Source organism: Cheilinus undulatus, linkage group 18 (assembly GCF_018320785.1).
Source record: "Cheilinus undulatus linkage group 18, ASM1832078v1, whole genome shotgun sequence".
Taxonomy (NCBI): domain Eukaryota; kingdom Metazoa; phylum Chordata; class Actinopteri; order Labriformes; family Labridae; genus Cheilinus; species Cheilinus undulatus.
The window spans coordinates 19,923,289-19,944,525 of NC_054882.1; the positions used below are offsets into that span (position 1 = coordinate 19,923,289).

At 40.4% G+C, this 21,237-nt stretch overlaps 1 protein-coding gene across 1 annotated transcript; it reads left to right on the forward strand.

The window, feature by feature from the left end:
• Nucleotides 1-9,159: 9,159 nt before the first annotated feature.
• Nucleotides 9,160-20,088, forward strand: LOC121526562 (B2 bradykinin receptor-like). Its single transcript, XM_041813210.1, has 3 exons — nt 9,160-9,373; nt 16,156-16,330; nt 19,041-20,088. The coding sequence occupies exons 1-3, from the start codon at nt 9,160-9,162 to the stop codon at nt 20,086-20,088; spliced, it is 1,437 nt and encodes a 478-aa protein (XP_041669144.1).
• The last annotated feature ends 1,149 nt before the right edge of the window (nt 20,089-21,237 follow it).

Here is a 21,237-nt window from a genome sequence, read left to right on the forward strand (position 1 = left end):
TAAGGAATTTTTTTTTCAGGTATTATCAGGAATTTGCTTGGAAATTGTCCAGTATTTTCATAAAGGTTATTTGAATATGCTTGTATGTTTTGGAGAATTTTATTGGAGATTTCAGGGGAAATTTGTTTTGGAATTTTCCTGGCATTGGGATGAATTTTGTCATTGTGGAAATTTTGAAAAAAAAAAAGCTCCACATTTTTAAGTGTACAACGTTAAACTTAAGGACTTTTAAACAGGTTAATAGTTTTTTTTCCCCCTTAAATGAAACTGTTGAAGGTACAGTGTGTATTATTTGTCCTAGTAGCATTTAGTGGCACAAACTTGCAACATAATAAACATAATATTTACCAGCAGGTCCGTCTAAATTTGTTTTTTTCACCTGAATACAATTTTTTTTATTTATTCATTTATTTTTTTTGTCAACTCAGAAAAAGCCTTTTATTCATACATAGGGAGGGTCCCCTCCACAGATGCCATCATTTTAGATTTTTTATTTTGCATGTTTCTGTGGTACCACAGATAAAAACAAATACCAGATACAGATTTTCTTGTAATTCCACTGGTTGCCACAGTTTCCACCAGACAGTAGAGCAACACTGGGATCTGTTGGGAAAAAAATTAACAGACATTTTTTCTCTTTCTTTTTTTTTTAAATTTCTTCTTGCCTTAACGTTTTAAATCTGTCAGCTTTCAGTTAAAAGTAAAAAAAATGAAAGAAACCTACACGGTCAAACCAACCAAATAATTCTGAGAATACTTGTCATAATTGATTTCATAAAATTTTGTGGAAAGTTGTGAAATATAGTTGAAATATATAATTAACATGTTCCTCATCCACTTTAAATTGCCCTTAGATCTTTCACTTACCTTTAATTTCAAACCCCTTCCCACCCAAAGTGAGGTATTTTGACTACACATAACAAAGACTGAAAAATGCAATTTGTCCCAGAAGGTGCTCTACCACAGAGTTCTGTATATCATCCTCGCTTTGTTGAAGTTAGTCACCAAAGGAGGGACTTCTTTAACTCAGAGGGTAACTTCACTCATGGTGCAAATGTGTCAAACATCGACGGGTATTCTGTGGAAACTATGCAGATTGAAGGATGATTGTCAAACACTTTAAGCACAATGAAAAAAAATACTTACTGTGATTGGGTACTGTTTTCTTAAAACTATAACGTGTTCTATCAACTGAGAAAAAGGGCTGAAAAGGCATTTTGGATTTTTAAGTTCACACATCTAATTTTTTAACAACCTCTTACTGTTCAGTGTTACTCTGTAGAATTATAAACTGGGGACTCTGTTGCATTTTGTCCTGTTGAACTCAACCGTAACGCCGAAACTAAGGTGCGAATTTGACTGTGACCTCTGGGAACTGTTAAAACCCTTCTTGTATACATCACCCTTTTCAGCTTCTGATCTCCTTGTTAAATGGAGGAGATGTTTTATGGAACTAGAGGAGTTAGTAACACGCAGTCACTCAGTTTTCTGTTCATCGCACTCAGCTGTCACAGGCCATTCGGTAAACAAGCTCTTGTCTCTTTTGCCCCACAGAGGCTTGCTTCAGTGATGCAGTGTGTCATTTGTTATCAGTGTAAACCGACAATATAGGAAACCTGGGTAAATGTTTTTGCAGGGATGATTCACTCTTGCTGAAATTGAGCTGATTCATAGCACTTAGGGAAGTTTCTCAATCTTGAAATTGATTGTTTTTCTTCCTGCAGATGTTGACTTTAAAGTTGTGCAAAATAATTTTGAGTCATAACCGCACTTTCCATGTTTTTACAGTATAAACAGCTGAATAATCCAACATCCATCCCTTATTAGAGGCTTCCTCCCACATAAATGACCTCTTTTATTCTAAACTATCACCACCCACGACCTAAAAGTGACGATTTTAAGTTTGGTCGTCACACATAAACATGTTTTTTTTTCACCATAAATGGCAGGGGCAGAGATGTTTGACTGTGTCGTTTTAGTGACGCTGCTTTTGTTTAAGAGTGTGTTTTACTCGTTTTGACTTTGAAATCACAGAATTCAGACTACAGACGTTTGGCTTGCGGCCGCTGCCATGTGTTGCATAACATCTTGTGATGGCTGGTTTATAAATAAGAGAAAAGGGATGTGAAATTCAATCCTATATTTATTCTCTCTCTGTTTGGCTCAGGGAAGATAAAAATGAGACATCAGAAATCCAGAACAAGCCCCACACACCAAGTGATTTCACAGTCTCTGTCTCACAGCAAATACAGTAATATTCATGTGTTCTCTGCCAGGAACATCTGGGAAGTCAGACCTCAAGTTAAATTTCATTTTACTCTGATTTCATAAGAAATTGTTCCACTGTTGGCAGTAGAAGTGTTGCCAAAGCTGCATTAGTGGTTCAGAGCTGACGCCTGAGGCCTCCACAGTTTTTCGACTCCATCTCACTCACTCACACTCTTCTCTCCAACGCCTTAATTGTCCTGTACAGCTGTGAAAACACAATGTCAACTTTACTAGAGTGGCTGTGCCCTGTTATGGCGAGTCTGCGAGGAGTTATGAAGTGAGGCAGCGCAGGCGGGACCAGCACAGAGCTCACAGCCTGGAAAAACCCTGAAGAGACAGGCAGAAGGAGACAGGAAATGAGCTGAGTGTTTTCAAAGAGGAGCATGAGCTTCACCGCCCCCTCGTCCAGACATTATCTTACATAGCTCATTACACACCACCCAGACATAACTAATGACAGCAGACAGAGTTGTAGTCTGGTAAGGGCCGGAGGATATGCACCAAAAGTCACAACACGATATTTTTTTAGCTGAATGGTGATGCCTGATGTTAATCTGTATCTTTTTCTGTTAAGATTTAAAGCTGCAGTGCCAAAATGCACATAAAAAGTGACACAAAATACACTACCTGGTTGTGGGGAAACTAGAATTACACATTAATGCTCCTTAAATCAGTATAACTAACAAACTATATGGACAAAAGTATTTGGCTACCTGAGTTAGTCCCCTTGTGCAGCTGTAACAGCCTCCACTCTTTTTTGAAAGCTTTCCACAAGATTCTGGAGTTTTTCTGCTGGATTTTTTGCCCAATCATTCTGCAGAGCATTGATGAGGCATGGCACTGATGTTGGACTAGAAGGCCTGACCCGCAATCTCCATTCCATTTCATCCCAAAAGTGCTCAGTGGGGTTGAAGTCAGGGCTCTGTGCTGGCCAGTCAAGTTCTTCCACACCAAACTCATCAAACCATGTCCTTAGTCCTTGCTTTGTGTGCTAGGGGACAGCCATGTTGAAATAGAAAAGAGCCTTCCCCAAACTGTTGCCACAAAGTTGGAAGCATAGCATTGTCCGAAATGTCTTGGTGTGCTGAAGTACTAAGATTGGCCTTCACTGGAGATAAGCAACCTAGCCCAAACCCTGTAAAAATCCTTATACCTTTATCCTTCCACCACCAAACTTCCCAGTTGACACAGTGCAGTCAGGAAGGTAATGTTCTCCAAGCATCGGCCAAACCCAGACTAACCAAGTGGAAGTTCAGAACTCTGGAGCTATGGAATCAGCAGAGCATTGGTGACTTTTACCATGAGCCTTAGCAGTCGTTTACCCAGTCGTTCCTAAATGCTTCCACTTTCTAATAATATCACTTGCAGTTGACTGATGAAATTCCCTGAAATGTCTCCGTCACAGTATTCCCTCGTAGTCCACAAGTATTCCCAGGTCCACGTCATTATATCATCACAAAATGGTGCCAGACTTTTAATGCAGTGCTGACATTGAAGGTCGAAGGTCAGGGACATTCATGTTGGTTTTTTGGCCTTGCAGAGACTCCTCCAGATTTCCAGAATCTTTTGCTTATATAAGGGACTATCCCTCCAAATATTTGTGTGTTGGGCCCATGTGGGGCCAAAATGGGAAAAAGAGAGGGTCCCATATGGGAATGTTAAGTGGGTTCTATGTGGGATTGTCCGCAAGTTCCACAATGGCCCCATGCCAACTACCAATATGGGTTTTACACATTATTACACTGGGTGGTGGATGGGGCTCTATTGGGCGAAATAACCAAGAATCACCTTGGTCTCAGTTTAAAGTTCAATGTGGGAACTACGTGGGGACAACATAAGATTGCAAAACTGGTTCTGTAGATTGTCCATGGGTTTCATAATGGCATCATGCCATCTTCCCATATTGGTCACGGACAGGATTACACTGGGTGTTGGTTAGGGTACATTTGGGCAAAATACACAAGACCCATCTTGGTCTCAGTTAAAGTTTCATGTGGGGAGTACATGGGGATGACCTGGGATTGCAAAACTGGTTCTATATGGGATTTTCAATAGGTTTGATAATGGCCCAGTGCCAACTACCAGTATGGTTTCAAACAAGATTATGCTGGGTTTTGGGTGGGACCAATTAGGTAAGACACACAAGACCATCTTGGTCCTATTTCAAGTTCTATGTGGGTACTATATGGGGACTGAGTCATAAACTGCTGGACATTTTGCCCACACAGTATTTTCACAAAGTAGTTTGTGAAAGACAAAACCTTTCAGAGGTGCTCCTTTTATGCCCAGTCATGATGCTTTTACCTGTAACCAACTGGCCCACCTACCCTGGAATGTTCCAGGTGTTTCTTGGACATTCAGCCACATTCCAAATCTTTTCATGCCATTGTAACATTTTTTTGTAATATGTTGCAAGTCATTGTTTTCTGTTTTTACTCACATTTTACACAACGTCCCATCTTTTACGGAATTAGTGGTTATGCTTCTGTTGGCGAACTTTTTGGGCAAATTCCCAGAAAAATACTTATTTCCACATAGCTCATCTGGCTAGTTTATTTAATTTGCTGAAGTTTCGACCTTTACTGCTGTCCAGAAAAACAGAGAAGAATCAAATCTGTTCAAGGTTCTCATGTTATTGGAAAAATCTAATTTGGAAAAACCCGACCACAGCTCATCTTTCCAAAAATAATGCACTGTTTTGACATGATAATCCACAAAGCTGTCAACAGTAGTTTTGGTCCTAAACAATTAACAATTAAACAGAGATGAGATACACCACTGTACTTTAAATTTAGTTTTTGAGCAGTCCATATGATACTGCAGCCAAACACAAATATGCACAAACCGCTCTACATTGGTGGAGCCTTTTTTTTCCTTTTTTGTGAAACTCTTGCGGGCATAAGACAGAGGTTATTACAGGGCTGCAAACCATAAAAAAAACATCCCAACAAAACAACAAACATACATAAACAGTCTGATTTTACAACAAGATTTACAGTTGCATACAGTGCATTTTTCAGTAACGCTTAGAGAGTTAATTTTAACACTGTATCCAAGTGTATTTGGTCTGAGTCAGAAAAGGCATTAAATGAACTCTTTTCCTAGTCTTAAAATTTTCAATTATTCTAATTACAGTAAAAATCTAACCCTTGTATAGTGTCACTGAAACTTAACACTACTGCTTAATAAACTCTGAAGATTGTTAAAATTACTCACAGTAGTGTTGATAATTTACTCTTCTGTTTAAACTCTGCACAGCAAAAGTCATCAGTGTTAATTCAGCCTCCATCGTGTCAAATGTAATACTCTCACCAAATTTCTATATATCAAGTTCTCTTATAGCGTTATAAAACTCACGGTATTGTGTGCTCCTCACACTACATTATCATAACCTTCTCACTGAAAGTGATAAGTTTAAGCATGGGCCAACTGCAGCCTAAGGCCTGTTTTTTATTGGCCTGCGGCACATTCTAAAAATAAAGCAAAATATGGCCCGCATGAGAACATGAGGCTTGTGCTTGACTGTATTGTACTTCCTAGTTTCGACACTAGGTGGAGCAGCTTTGTTGAAGAGGCAGCTTATTCATTTCAAAAGACAGGCGCCATCACTCAAAGAAGAGTTGATGGGTGATGAAACATGGCAGCAGCAAAGAAACACAAGATAGAAAGTGAGTGCAGAATGCTTCTATCATGGCTTCCACATGGGGCGAGGCCACACTTCCCCTTGACTGAAGTCAAGGGGAAGTGTGTCTGTTTAATCTGTAATGAAACCGTTGCAGTGATGAAAGATTATAACGTTCGATGACACTATGAAACAAGCATCAGTCTTACACCTTATATACTGGTGCCAGCTTCCTAGCTCAGCAAAAGCATTTTTCTGTGCACACAAAACTCAAGAAAATACCACAACCACCAGCTACAAGATAGCTCATCTTATTGCCCGTCATGGAAAGCCTTTCTCTGAGGGAGACTTCATAAAACAGTGCCTAACTAAAGTCGCAGAAATAATATGTCCAGAGAAAATGCAGGACTACAACAATGTTAGTATGTCCAGGAACACCGTTAACTGGCGAATCGAAGACTTGTCAGCTAACTTAAAACAACAAGTTTCAGACAAAGCCTGTGCTTTTGAATTTTACACCATCGCATGTGACGAGAGCACCGATGCCACAGACATCACACAGCCCCTAACCTTTGTACGAGGAGTTGATGACAACTTTTGCATTACAGAGGAGCTGCTTCATCTGATAATTAACTTTAAGTACCATCACTACTATAAAGTTACACAGCTTCCTACAGTTTGCTCTTGTTTTGAGTCTGAATGTGGAGATGAGCTGTCACCGTGAAATGTGCGTCTTTTCATCATAAGCAGGGGTGGATCTACACTGTAAATCCGGATTTTGTTTCTACTTAAACTTTTAAGTAATCATTACTTAAACTTCTGTGTTTTGTCAAAAAACATTGACATTACTAAATCAGATTAGTTGTTTGTACTATTCAGCTGAAAGATGCAATGCAATGGTCATGTTAAGCTAAGATAACTTAACATGTTTAGTTCTTTAAGGGGAGGGACTTTTCAAAATTTTCAAAAAACCATGGGTGAGACTGTCAGTGCATCTGTCTGCATTGGCAGGCAATGCTTCTATCATGGCTTCCACATGGGGCGAAGCCAGTTTCTCACCTTGTCTCCATCCCACCAGGGATGGAGTGATCAGTTGATCCGGAGCACTGTCTGCATGCAGGAATATTTTTAAAGGACTCTTCACTATTGGGAGATAGGCCTAATGGTGGAAGTCTGCGTCTCATGAATGCATTTTAGTTTTTTCATTGTGGCAAGCAGTGATGAGGAATGGCTCCCGGACGAGTTGAATGACTTTGACAAGCTCTCGCACAGAAAATATAAGCAGCTAGTATTTATTCCGAACCACAGATACAGTCACATACAGACAGGGTGGTCTGCAATATTGACCCCCTCACTCATGGTGTCACACTTCAAAGAATACTTCTCACTAAAAACACGAACTAATAAACTAAATGCAATGAACATGAACATTATAAAAACAGTAGAAGAAAAAATTCGTACACACAACGCACTCCCAGAAGTCCCTGCTCCAGGTGACTTCTTCGTGGATCGCCACAATATAATTTTATGTAAGTTAAACTTAGCATTGTTTTTTCATACAATTTAGACTTCATTTATGTAAACTAATGATTTTTAGTAAAGACTACTGCTATACACTTAATATGCCTACTGCATAAAATTAAGGTTCTGTGTTAACACAACTTACTGTAACTTCTTTAGTTTTAGCTTGTGTAAAAACTAAAGTGGTATAAGGTAATCGGTTTACTTGTGCTTATTAGTAATATCAACTAATTCGGGTTTAGAGTTTAGAGAGGAAGGCCCCCTGAATTCTGATTGGCAATCCCAAAATCCTTAATAGTTATGAGCTTTTTATTTTAAAAAGCCATTAATGGAAAGCTGTGATGTAGGATATTTTTCTATAATTTTAAACATTTTAATATTCGATTCACTGTCTTTTTTAAGATTTATTTTTGGGCCTTTTCTTGATAGAGTAAGGACAGTGGATAGACTCGGAAACAGTGAAGAGAGTGGGGGAGAGACATGCAGTAAAGGGCCACAGGCCGGATTCGAACCCAGGCCGCCTGCGTACATGGGTAGCGCCTTAAACCACTCGACAATCTGCGCTCCTGGATTCTCTGTCTTTTGACACATTTTAAGTAAGCTTTCTCAATGTGGCCCAGCCAGCCTCGAGTATTAGTAATTGATGCATTTCAATGCACCTTTTCCACAATCTTGGTTTAACCTCACAAATCACATTACACAGTAAAAAAAAATGTATCTCAGTATTAAACAATTTAGAGTTGATTTAACCTCGGTTGAGACAGCGATTGAAGCCCCTGCGGATTGACTTTAGAAGCTGTTTGAGTCTGCCTGTTGTAATTGAATGGCTGATGCCATACAAGCTATGTCCAATTTTTTTACAGTCTAAGGTTTAGATGTGTTTTGGATGTGTTTAAATGAGAGACATTTAGATGTTGCCTGTTACCTATGCTCATGTTTCTGATTGAATATTGTTTTTCTATTAGACACTTCTGCACCATGAGTGAAATTACCCACTGAATTCGTCACTTCCAGCCTGTGCCAAGGGCTAGGCTACAGTCCAGGGGGGTTGTGCTGATTTTCAGTAAATTTTTTTTCCAGCTCTGCAGTTGCCTCTTCATGCCAACTTTGTCAGAAGACACCTGACTTTGCCACAGGTTTAGAATACAAAACTTCAATCTTTATGAAGTATGAACAGTGCAATGCCATGTGCCAATAATGAAAACTGTAAATACTTTCAATTCAAACTTGAGAAGGAAGAAAGAAAATAATACAATTTTGTGTTGAAAGTACGCTTTAATGTGTAAAAAACAGCATTATGTTAAAAATTAGCCTGAGAGAATTTTTTAAACTCAGAAAAAGTGCTAAATTTAAGACTATGGGAGTGAAACTAACACTGATGATTTAGCTGTGCAGTAAAACAGGCCTTGAAGTCTTTCTGTGAGGATGAGGCGTTAGACTCATTGCCAGATAGCACTCGTTTATACAGACTGACTTACTGTCTTTTCGAATCAACCTTTTCCGCTCTACAGGTGTAACATGTTGAACTCTGTGAACAACTTCACTCATGGTGCAGAAGTTGTTAACATCAAAAACAACAATTTACCAGAAACATGATGAAAGGAATCCCAGCCGTGTACAAAAGCGCCATCTAAATATATCTTAACACATTTAAATGCACATAAACACTCCAACCGAAGGGCATCATGGGAAATTTTGCCTCCTCTTCACCATCTACATGCTTCCCCTTGGACAGATTATTCACAAACATGGTCTCAGCTTCCCAACTCTTCCTCAGCACCACACCATCCACTCAGCTCCCTCCCCACTCCCTGGTAAACTGCCTCCATGACATCAAAGCTTGGATGACATCTAACCAACTCAAACTCAACAGCAATAAAACAGAGCTCATGGTTGTGGCCCCCAAAGCACTGCTGTGGAAGGTTGGAGATCTCGTGCTCGATGTGGACAGGACCTCCATCTGTCCGTCCTCCGAGGTCTGAAACCTGGGCGTCATCCTGAACTCCACCCTCTCCTTCCAGTCCCAAATAAAATCTGTAACCAAATCAGCTTTCTATCACCTCAAGAACATCTCCAGACTCTGACCATCACTTCCAGACCCTGTGGCAGAAACCCTTGTTCACACCTTCATAACCTCCCGCCTAGACTAATGCAATGGAGTGCTGTCTGGGGTACCCAACAAAACCCTGGACAGGCTCCAGTTTGTCCAATATTCTGCTGCTAGACTTCTCACCCTCACTAGGCCCTGGCAACATATCACTCCGACCCTCATCCACCTTCACTGGCTCCCTATCAGGTCCCGCATCAACTACAAAACCCTTCTCCTCACATACAAATCTCTCCACACCCTGGCTCCTCGGTACGTTTCTGATCTCCATCCATACACACCATCCCGCAACCTTCAGTCTTCAGACACTGGCCTACTTTCCATTCCCACAACCAAACTCTTAACCTATGGAGACAGAGCCTTCAGTGCTGCAGCCCCCACCCTCTGGAACACTCTGCCTGCAGACATCCATAGCACTCCATCTTTGGACATTTTCAAAAAACTTCTCAAGCACCACCTGTTCACCACAGCCTACAGTCTTCACTAAACCACCCCTTACACTCATCCTATCACTCACATAGTTTGTCCATGTCTTATGTGTTCTTGTAAAGCGTCCTTGGGTTTCTTGAAAGGCGCTATATAAATTCAAAATGTTATTATTATTATTATTACATATAGTCAGAGAGATACAGATATAGTTAACCTAACACTGGTAGATCAACACTGTCAAATAAGTCCAAAACTGAAGGTCATTTCCCTCAGAATTTAGTAAGAATTTTTATTTGGGAGTTAAATCTGAATTTTAACATTGTCCTAAAAACTTCCAATATGCATGTACTTCAGGTTTATAAAGAAAAGTCACCTCTTAGTATTCAGATGCTCTTGAGAGGTTCTCCATCTATCTATCCCTCAGTTAGCTACACCGTTTACCAGTTGCTGATTCCAGCTGTCATTTGGGGGAGACACAGGCTGCAATCTGGACTGGAAGGCAGTTTGTTACAGGGCTGACATCCAGAGAAAAACAACTGGTTACTCTCACGGTCACACCTATGAGCTATTTAGAGTCTCACAAGCATGTCTGGTCTGTGGATGGGAGTCTGAGTGCCCAGAGAGCTATCTCTAAAAGCAAACACAGAAGAAAGGATTCATATCTTTATTACTTTGTCACAGATCAAGAAAATGATCCATCAGCAAATTTGGAAAGCCACCAGTTGAAAAAAAAAAAAAAAGAAACAGAATAAGGTGAAAAGATATACAAAAGGGTTTAAGGGCATGCAAATGTTGGTAGGCTGTTGCAGGAATGATATTTTCTTTGTTAAACAGCACAAAAAAATCAGGAAGGAAACATGCTGTATCTTTGAATCACAGCTAAGAGCTGTATACTCTTAAATAAACCCTGGAAACAGACTCCTGACAATGTGTTGTATAAGAACTTCTTACTTTTTGTCGATAAACTTCCTCCTGTGGTTGTAACGCCCCACCCCAGGAAACAAAGAGTCAATATAAGGAAGTAAACTGGACATTATAGCCAGATACATAGATGAATTATTCTTCCAAATGAATTAAATCATCCATCAGATATGAAAACTGTTTCTGATTCTTATCACACAGGAACAAAGAAGCATCATTAACAATGACTGCAACTCCAGGAAGCCCCATTAGGCCACTACCTGACTATGAATGCTAACTGTTCCTGTCTAAGCATTCTGCTAGAGTTTACAACCAAACACCCAAATAATTCCTTTAAATGATGAACAGCAGTTTATGAAGATATAGAGAATTTTAAAAATTTGTAGTTTAACAAAACTCTGAGGGACATAGAAGTCCTGAAGAACCTTTCTAAGGAAAATCATACAAGTATTACGTTTTAACTGAAGGGTAGCTTGCCTTATATTAGCCATTAGAAGAATAAAGCGACAGCCATAAACTCACCTGGATGACAAATTTCCATCCAGCTATTCTGGTCAGGGTCAGTTTCTCAGATTTATCTCTTGAAAAAGGTCCATAAAACACCAACGTTCAGTCAGGCAGGGAACTCTCGATGGGCGGTGATGCAGCCTGCAAGAGTATGAGAAATACTCTGATCCTTGATCAGAAATGTCCTGACGTAGAATTGGAACTACTCGTCCCACTCGTGACAACAGTTACTTTTCACACGTTTAACTGAGCCAACGTTGTTTTTTTGTCCCATTTTTCCCCATTTCCCATCACAAATATGCGGCATTCCTTTGACTTCATGTTGTTTTGTATGTAAAATAATTTCCAATTTTAATGAACACATATATCTTAAAAGTAGAAGTATAGTTGAGCTGAAAAACTTTGAAAACTTGTTAGCTGCTCAAAAGCCATGGGCTGAGACTCTGGCTGTGTCCAAAACATCATACGACATACAAATACATCATACCCAAACATGATACTACATACTGCATGCTAAGCTAGCAGTTATGCTGTTTCACCATAGCTACTTAAAATACTGTCATCTCCATATCATGCAACTTTATTGTTTGTGTATTCCCAGTCTTCACTTCTTTGGCTAAGCTAGCAATAAACTAGTGCCATCATGGGTATTGGCCGATTACTCTCATGCTGCCTTATTGAAACTGCTCCATTCTGGCCACACTCTGTTACTCTCTCTGTTAGCTGCTGTTGCAACATCAGTGATCATCAATAATCCAGGTACATAGTTATTTGGTACATAGTAGCTGTATTGTAATAAATTGAGGGTTTCAAAGGGTGTGGCAGGAATTTACTGCCACTGAGTCAGAGCCGTCAAATAAGCACAGGATGCAATTTACAAAACGTAGTGAGCAATCTTTATTAACACGTTAAAAAAATAACTCAATTCATAAAAATAGGCAAGCAACTGTAATGGGGGACTTCCTCAGTCTGATGAGACACCCCCAAAAGGGCTTTTACAGTTACCCACTGCAAACAGTTCAACACAGGGCCAGACTCCTGGTTTAAGGCACACCAATGAACACGGCACGCTGTCACCCTCTACTGGAGGCACTGCAATTTACACACATGGCTTGTTCATACAGCAACTCACACGTGACATTACCATTCAAGGTAAAAACCCCCCGGCTGCTCTGCACAGGTCACAGTGTATTCCCCCATTAGACTTTTAACCTACCTATGATCAATAGCATTTTACCCCACACACACATAAAGCTACAATATAAAATGTTTAGAAATACCTAGCTCGCCCAGTCGGCAAGACCCCCCCCCCCGGGGTCTTCGCTTAGAACGCCGTCCAACTCCCCGGGGAAACGGCTTCGCTGGACGGCGTGGATGGAGCCCAGCTGGCGTGTGGCAGGGCTCAAGGTGAGGAGCGATGGCGGCCACAGCACTCTCTACACCCGGCCCTGACTATCTACAGGAGGCATCAAACCTCCCCTCCTCACACTGGAACAGCTACCCCCTGCTCTAACTGTCTTCATCGCCGGCAGCCCTAAACAGCTACAAACGACACCCTCCCGTCCGTACAGTGCCGAACCGCCGTGACGGGTGCTCCAGCAACGAATGACTGGACACACTAGCCTTTTCTCTACAACCCAGAGTCTCTCCTCCTCCCTGAAATCAGGCACACCTGTGCCAGCTCAGTCAATCAGTCCCAGTGTTCATTCACATCACAGTATTACAATACAGCTACTTTTAGTTTTATGCAACTTGTTGGTTGGCAAATGAGCTTTGCTCGTGGTTACTGGGAGGGAAACCTAAAGCCAATACTGAATTTGGATTTTTGAATCTGGATCATCATTACAGGACTGTGCAGAATTTGTTGGCATGTTTGGGCCAAAAATTGAGGCTGAAGTAAGATGTGTAATGGCTAGTAAGCCCACCTGAGGGCAGCATGGGTGTGAAGGAGGATTGACACAACCCAGGCTATGCTCTGGATGTCCTTGTTTCTTACCAGGGGCATGGGAAAATCTGTTGAAAAGTAAGTCCACACCTCTGGGATGGAGTAAGAGGTGGATGTGGCAGATTAGCACAGCCTAGCGTACCGTCCGGGCGGGTAGTAGGGTTGTCATGAGCCCCTGGTCATACTGTGGATGTCCCAAGGGCCTGAAAACCGCCAGCAGTCTCAAAGTGTATCACCACAGGTGAAAAGGCCTTGACATTTGAAATCATGGGGTGACCTGTGGCTTAGTAAGTAGAGTCAGTCGTTTCATAACATAAGGTTGTGGGTTTGATCCCCAGCTCCTGCAGTCACAGGTCGAAGTGTCCTTTGGTTGCTCCCACTGCTTTTGCGCTGGTGAGTAAATGCGAATAGATACATTTGAATAGGATTAGTTTATACTGATGGCAACTCAGTGTGTGAATGCAGAGTGAATGGTGTGAAAGGTTATGAATGGGTAGGTGTGACCTGCAGTGAGATGACTAGAAATGTGCCATACAAGCTCAAGTCCATTTGTAGTGTCATATATACCCAAATATTATGCATATGACTGAACTCAATGTGACATTTATATAGTATGAGTATTATGGCACTATTTAGTATTTTCATTATAGTTTGCTTAGGCTGATGTAATTTCAAAATGTTTTATTATCTATTTATCACTGCTGCAGATAATTTTCTTACCATCTCATAAGGACTATCGTGCAGGTCTTGTTGCTGTCATTTTAAGCCCATAAAGAAAACTCCATTCTTTACACAGCAAATCCTTTACAGTTTGACTCACAAAATCTCTGAAATTGATAAGAAATTAGTTTTTAATGTGGACTAAAATCGATTTCTAGATTTCTTATTTCTTTATTCGTAAAGGGTTGAAACTGAATGCATGACAAGTACAGAAATCATCTCTACCCTGAAGAAGTGGCATGTACAAAAAAATGAATACAAAGATGGGAAGTGATGAGACAGAATTTCATCATAGCAGCATTATTTAAACAGATCACATGTGTGCCATGTGTTTATCACATTAACCTTGTGAATGTGACAAACCAGATCAGTTTTCACTAAGTGAGTGCTGTTAGAAGCTCTTAGTCTCTTCTAATCAATGCTAACTTGAAAAGGGTTTTAGGTTTTAACAATGTTCTCCCCATTAAACTGCACTGTGAGACCTTAATGGTTATCGATCTGCCTCGTTATTCAAACAATTTCTATTCCTGAGATGAACGAGAATCTTAACGCTGATGTACAAACTGGAAAAGGGGTTTGAATATTGAGCCACCAGACCCCTCGCAAATGTCATTTGTGCACACTATAGAAACGCTAATTGTATAATTTGTAATTGTGTCATTAATCTGAGTTTGGTGTATTAGAGGTCAGCTTATTGTCAGTTTTGACATCAGGGAGGGGGCAAGCATCAGGGTCTTATCTGCAACACAGAAAAGCAACAGAGCAACAACATAGAGTCAATGCTGCATCAACGTGAGGAAAACGGAAAGCTCTGGTGCCACATATTCAATCAGCTATCAAGCACATGCTTCATTAAAATTTTGAATTGAGTATGCAAAACTTCCTCTAAAGTTTAACAACAGTTGGATGATGCATGGCATCAGTGTGGTGATGAAGCAATCACACTTGTAAGACAGTTCCAGTGTGAAGTAACAGAGCCTAGATCTATTAGAAGAAAGAAACTGCTAGAAACTATTAGAGCGTAATTCTTCTGATTCAGGGCTTTAACTGAGTTTTCCTAAAGTCCAGTGTGCTTAGTCCAGTCCCTCTCTTCTTTAGTCTACAGGACACTTATCCTTGGTTTCCAAAAAAAGTTTCACATTTTGATTCATGTGACCACAGAGCAGTTTTCCATTTTGCTTTAACCCATTTTAAACAAGCTTTGGCTCAGAGATGACAGCAGCGTTTCTGGATGGTGTTCACTATGGCTTTTTTCTCTGCATGATACAGCTTTAACTTGAATTTGTGGATGGCAGAGCCAAACTGTGTTAACAGACAATGATTTCTGGAAGTGTTCCTGAGCCCATGCAGTACAGAATCATGCCTGTTTCAATGCAATCCCGCCTCTGGGCCCCAGGATCATTAACATTCTTATTATTTTGTATACTTACCTTGTGCCTCTTTTTGGACCACTCCTTCCTGCCCATCCCTACCTGCTCCCTGCATCTATGATACCTCATGTGTTTTACCTGTGTGTAATTGTCTTCTTTCCCTCAGCGTATTTAGTCTCCCCTGTCCTTTCCTTCACTGCCAGATTGTCTCATCCTTTGTGTCAGCGTTCCAGCATCTCCTTGTGTTTCCAGGTAGTTTTTGACCAGCTTTTCTAGTTTGTTGACCTTGTCTTTGCCTGCTGTTTTTGGATACTTCTGCATTTGTTTATTGGATTTTTGTGTACTGACCTCGGAGTGATTAAACTAACTTTGAACATGGCCTTAGTGTTTTTGAGTCTTGCATTTGGGTTCATGAGATTTGTAAATCATTGTATTATATTTTGACTGACATTGTAAAGCATCCCAACTTTTTTGGAATTGGGCTTGTAAAATCCTAACATTTGACTGTGGGTTTTTATTAGGACAAAATCAGTCCACCTTTAAGCTTCGACCTTTTGCATACTAAGACTAACAGTTTCCAAGCAAACTCGGAAACTATTTTACTTTAGTTTTAGATTCTGGAGATAAATTCTTCATTTCCTCCAAAGTAAACTGACATATTAATAGATGAAACATCAAGGAGGTAAACGTAAACAAAACAAGCTGACTAACATATGCATGCTGTTTGTGATCTTTGTGAGGACAGGCAGGAGAGGCAGAAACCGGCCCTTTGCTCACATCACTGTAATTATAGTTTCCTTTAAGAGAGCGAGTCAGACACAGACTCAGAAGAGTGAGGGACAGCACTCAGGCAGGATAGCATCTCACAGCTGGACTAACATCTGGACTAAGACAGGAGGAATGACTCTTCAACCTACAAGGTATGTAAAAGAATTATATGGTTTCATATTCTCTTTAATCTTCAACTTAATTTCTTCTTTTAAACTTCAAGAACAGACAACTTAGAGGAGTTTGGAGCTTTGTTAAGATTATAATTATGAACCAATGGAAAAAGACTTTGTTGGGAAAGCATGATGGGTAAGCATTAAATAAAAACCTCAGACTGTAATCTTTATCCTACTGTACAGTGAAGTTGTGTACCTCTAATTTTCAGCCTATGTAATGCAGAAAGCTGTAGACTGAGGGATATTTTTAATACATATCTGTATTTAATTTGAGTATGATTTTGTTGGGTGAAACATTTCTTTATTTAACTACATTTAAAAGTCAATTATCTTACTCCTGACTCCACTATATTTTTGTGAATTGGCAAGAATCTGGTGATATGATATGTATTGCGATACAGGGGTGCCGATACGATATATTGCTGGACATTAGGTAATGATATACAAACAGATATTATGTGAAATATAAAAGATTGGAGTATATTTGTACTGTTTGATATCACAATATATCGTATCGGCATCCCTGTCTCACGATACGTATCGTATTGTCAGACACCTGCCGATTACACAGCCCTAGTATTACAGAAGCCGTCATTTTAAACAACACTAAGACAGCGCAGGTCCTTACAAATAAAACAGAGTATTGACCATGTAAATACGGATGTACGAGTAGAGACCAGCAATAGCTTCAATAGGCTCGTTCCAGAGGAGCGAGAGGCATCCACTCATTTCACGTTAGCTGTTATGCTATTTTAATGCTATTGGAATGATGTGAAGCTGTGAGCTTGTAGTTTGTTGTGTTGCCCAAGTATGACATAACTTGTGAACAATTTACTTATTTTTTTTTTTCACATAAAAGAGTAAGGTATTTAATTTGGAATGATGAACCTGAAATCTATTGAGAGGAGAAAACATAAACTCAGAAGAGTCTAAATATAAAATGACTTAAGTCATACAACAGGATGAGAAAGGTAAATCATATTGTGCAGTTCAAAAATAATCACCCCGAGGGAAATTAAGAGTAAGCAGAGCCCAGCCTGTTTCTCATTACTGTTACATGATAAGCAGTGCACACCTGATAAAGCTATACATCTACGGGGTAAGGCATTTTCAGGTTTAAGGTTCAAAGCTCTTCACCGACACATGCATCTGCAACAGGTACAACACAATGACATCACATCTGGTAGCGGTGCTAATACAAGAGGAAGAACCCAAGAAGAAAAATACCTGCATGTACATGTGAAAGAAGTAATTTGTTTGTACTGTTGGGGGAAACTTGCTTAAAATTAGCAGGAATTTTGTGAAATTTGTGAAGCTGTGATTGTATATTTTTGGTGTGTTGATGTGAACTTTTAGGCACTTTTTTAGTACTGCTATGGGGAATTTGGTCAGGGTACCAAAGTATAATTTATTTTGAAAGGGCATTTGTTCGTATGGAAGTCAAGAAAACAGCAAGCTTTATTCGTTTTCAGTTTCTGGACAGAAACCATAAAACCAATAATCTGCTCCATTTTTCCTCTTTTTTGTTTTTTTGAATTAAACGGTTAAACAAGGAAATGAACTTTGAATAAAGCTTTTTGTTTAATTTTGTTTAATGTCCTTTTCCTTTTGTTGCGCTCGCTTTAATAAAGAAATGCTGTCCTTTTCTGACAAAAGTACTGCTTTGGCAAAGTCCAAGCTAACTTCTTCATTTGCAGCCATTGTATACAAGCATTCACACAACAAGTTAAGCTAGGTATACACTGTGTGATTTCAAGCCAACCATATGATGGTTGTGGCAGAATGTCATCTTATACTGTGCGACGGTGCACGACCATTAAGCATGACTTGAGTGCTCACGCTGTGCAAGTGATGTCGGGATGGACTGTGACAGAAACCCAAAGTTTCCTTCTTAAAAGTTTCACACACTGAGAGTGAAATGTTTCCAGTCATATTCTCTCTCTCCCCCCTTTCTCCCGCTTTCTCTCTCTCACTCCTTTGCTCTCTTTTTCCCTCTCCTGCTACCTCTCTCTATCCCACACACACACACAAAAATCATCACCCTCTGTGTCAGCTGCAGGTCTGCGGATAGGAATATTTCTTGCTCGTTTATTTCCTTTATCAGAGAGGGGGTGCATCAGAAAGTCATTCTCTCTGTTGTCATGGTAATTTTGGACGTTGTCTGACAGTTTACAAAGGAAAACAATCCCCCAAAGTTGTTTATTCTGCTCGTGTTTCTGCTCTCACTATGAAGTGTCTGGAGTTGTACGACCAAAATATCAAACGTGCCAGAAATGCTCCCAACCAGTTGGGAGCAGGTTGTCATGTTGTAGTCGGGCCGTAGTCGGCCATCGTACCCCACTGTACACAGCATGACAAATGACGGAAAGTCAGCCTGACTTCAAAGTGAGTCATGCCAGTCAAAATTCCGGGCTGAATCGGAGGAAAATTGCACAGTGTACACCCAGCTTAACCCTTTCCCCCTTAACGTAATTAGAGCAGTGGAGGCAGCCATTATTAGTAGTCATTATTACCTCAGGACAGTAAAAAAAGCACAATGTGAAAAAAGTTTTATTTTTATGCATAAGAAAAGACATAAGAAAAGAGATTATCACAATTAGTTGTTGTATTCAGCATTGAACAAGAGTATGTTAAAAAAAAAAAAAAACACACACATTTTTAATCTGTCTTTGTTTTGTTCCAACAGCTTCCCTGCTGACCTCAGCACACCAGCTCCGCATGGAGGCCTAAACAGCACCAACGACACTGGATGTGCAGACACAGATGTCTGGGAGTGGCTCTACAGCTGGCAGCCAGTGTACATAGCACTCATCACTGTGCTGGGAATTATTTTTAATGTCTTCGTCCTCATGGTTTTCTGTTTGCACAAGAAGGCCTGCACCGTGGCCGAAATCTATTTGAGCAACCTGGCTGCCGCTGACCTCATCCTGATGTGCTGTTTGCCTTTCTGGGCTGTAAACATATCCAACGGTTTCCACTGGCCCTTTGGGCTGTTTCTGTGCAAAGTCGTCAGTCTTGGAATCAAAATGAACGCCTACTGCAGCATCTACTTTCTTGTTCTTGTAGGCATAGATCGCTATGTCGCACTGGTGCACACGATGTCCCATGGCAGGATGCGTAGGCCCAAATATGCCAAGCTGAGCTGTCTGCTGGTGTGGGGTTTTGGGTTACTGCTCTGCGTCCCTACTCTTGTCTTTAGGAGAGTGCAACATTTCCCAGAGTACAATGTGCATGCATGCTTCCTGGACTACCCAAAACATATCCCCTACCTACAGCTGCTCTTTGATGTGATGCTTGTTATTTTTGGCTTCATCATCCCCATCTCCATCATCACATACTGCACTGTACGAATTATTCATGCTCTGAAGATGCAGTCAATCGAGAGATTTAATGCTGAGAAAACAGAGCAAAAAGCCACCACGCTGGTGTTGGCGGTCCTTCTGGCTTTCCTTATCTGTTGGGTGCCCTTCCACATCGTCGCCACTGTGGACGTGCTTGCACGCGCTATTGGCCTGGTAGGGTGCTTTCTAGAGACAGTGCTGGACATCTGCAACCAAATCTTCACCTACTTAGCCTTTTCCAACAGTGTTCTCAATCCCATCCTCTACGTCATTGTCGGAAAGAACTTCAGGAAAAAAGTCAGAGAGCTCTTGAAACAGTGGAACATTAAGAAACCAGTAACCTCTGACTCCACAAGGTCAAACCAATCCTCTACTCTGAAGACTCTGGCATGAAATACCATCCAGAAAGGCAAAGATGGACTTCTGATGCTATCAGCTTTGTGCAGCATTGAGCTAATGTAATTAATAAGGTAAATTCACAATTAATTATGCAGAATGAGTCAGCATTTGATTGGAGACATTCCTCAGATCATCTTTAAGTGTCATCTCTATTCTAGTCTATGTGCTTTTGAATGACTTTGACCTCCTGGAAAAGGTGTTACAGGGTGCTTATGAAAGTGTAACTTTGCCTTAAGCTGGCTAAAACACTAGACAGTTCAAATTCCAATGTACTTACCCCCCACAACAATCTGAGTGGCATTGCAACCAATTTTTGCCAAATAATTCTCAAGTGTGTGCTGTATATATGATGATGAAATCCAGGACAGCCAGCTGATGTTAACCATCCTCCAGATGTAAATTCTTTTCTGAAGTAACATTTGATCACACTAGTTTCTGTGAGATCTCATGTCTCTAGAATCATCATGGTAAAGTTGATTTTACAAATGGCAGGTGTGCAATCTTGTCCTTGTTCACATACTCTTCCATGATGGCAGGTAGCAGTAGGTAGCACAATAATAATGACCTCATTGATCTTGTTGAAAAAGCTCTGGGAAACAGAGCTATTTGAATATTTCCCTTATTTTCCGAAACTGTACTGCGTGAGCTTAGCTTTCAAGCCTGACTGCCATAAAGACTAAAAACAAAGAGACAAAACAAATGAGATGCTAAAGTGGCATCATATGTATTGTAACAGGCTGCATTTTTGGTTGGTGGTGTCCTGGAAATTTTCAATGTAAAAAATGCCTGAGAGTATACCCACTTCTAAGTCCTCAACAATGCACATCATTCACTAGTATGCCAAATGTTCTTTCCCAAGACAGCAAAGGCATGACTTGCTTTACTCTGATGCCAGTTGGCCCGGACTTGTTGTTGCCTTTATACTTGGTTGGGTAAGAATATCATAGTCAGCAAAGGAGGCAGACATGGGCGAGTCAAACTTTTGTGGTTCTCTGGGATATCTTGCAATGCCAACAAAACATGCAGCACAACTTTCTAAGCAAAATTCAAGAGGGACTTTATTGTTTCACAAATCAAGAAATCTGTCTGTATCTCTTCACCCATGCTGCAGCCATAAGAAAGACAAACATTGAGTGTTAATAG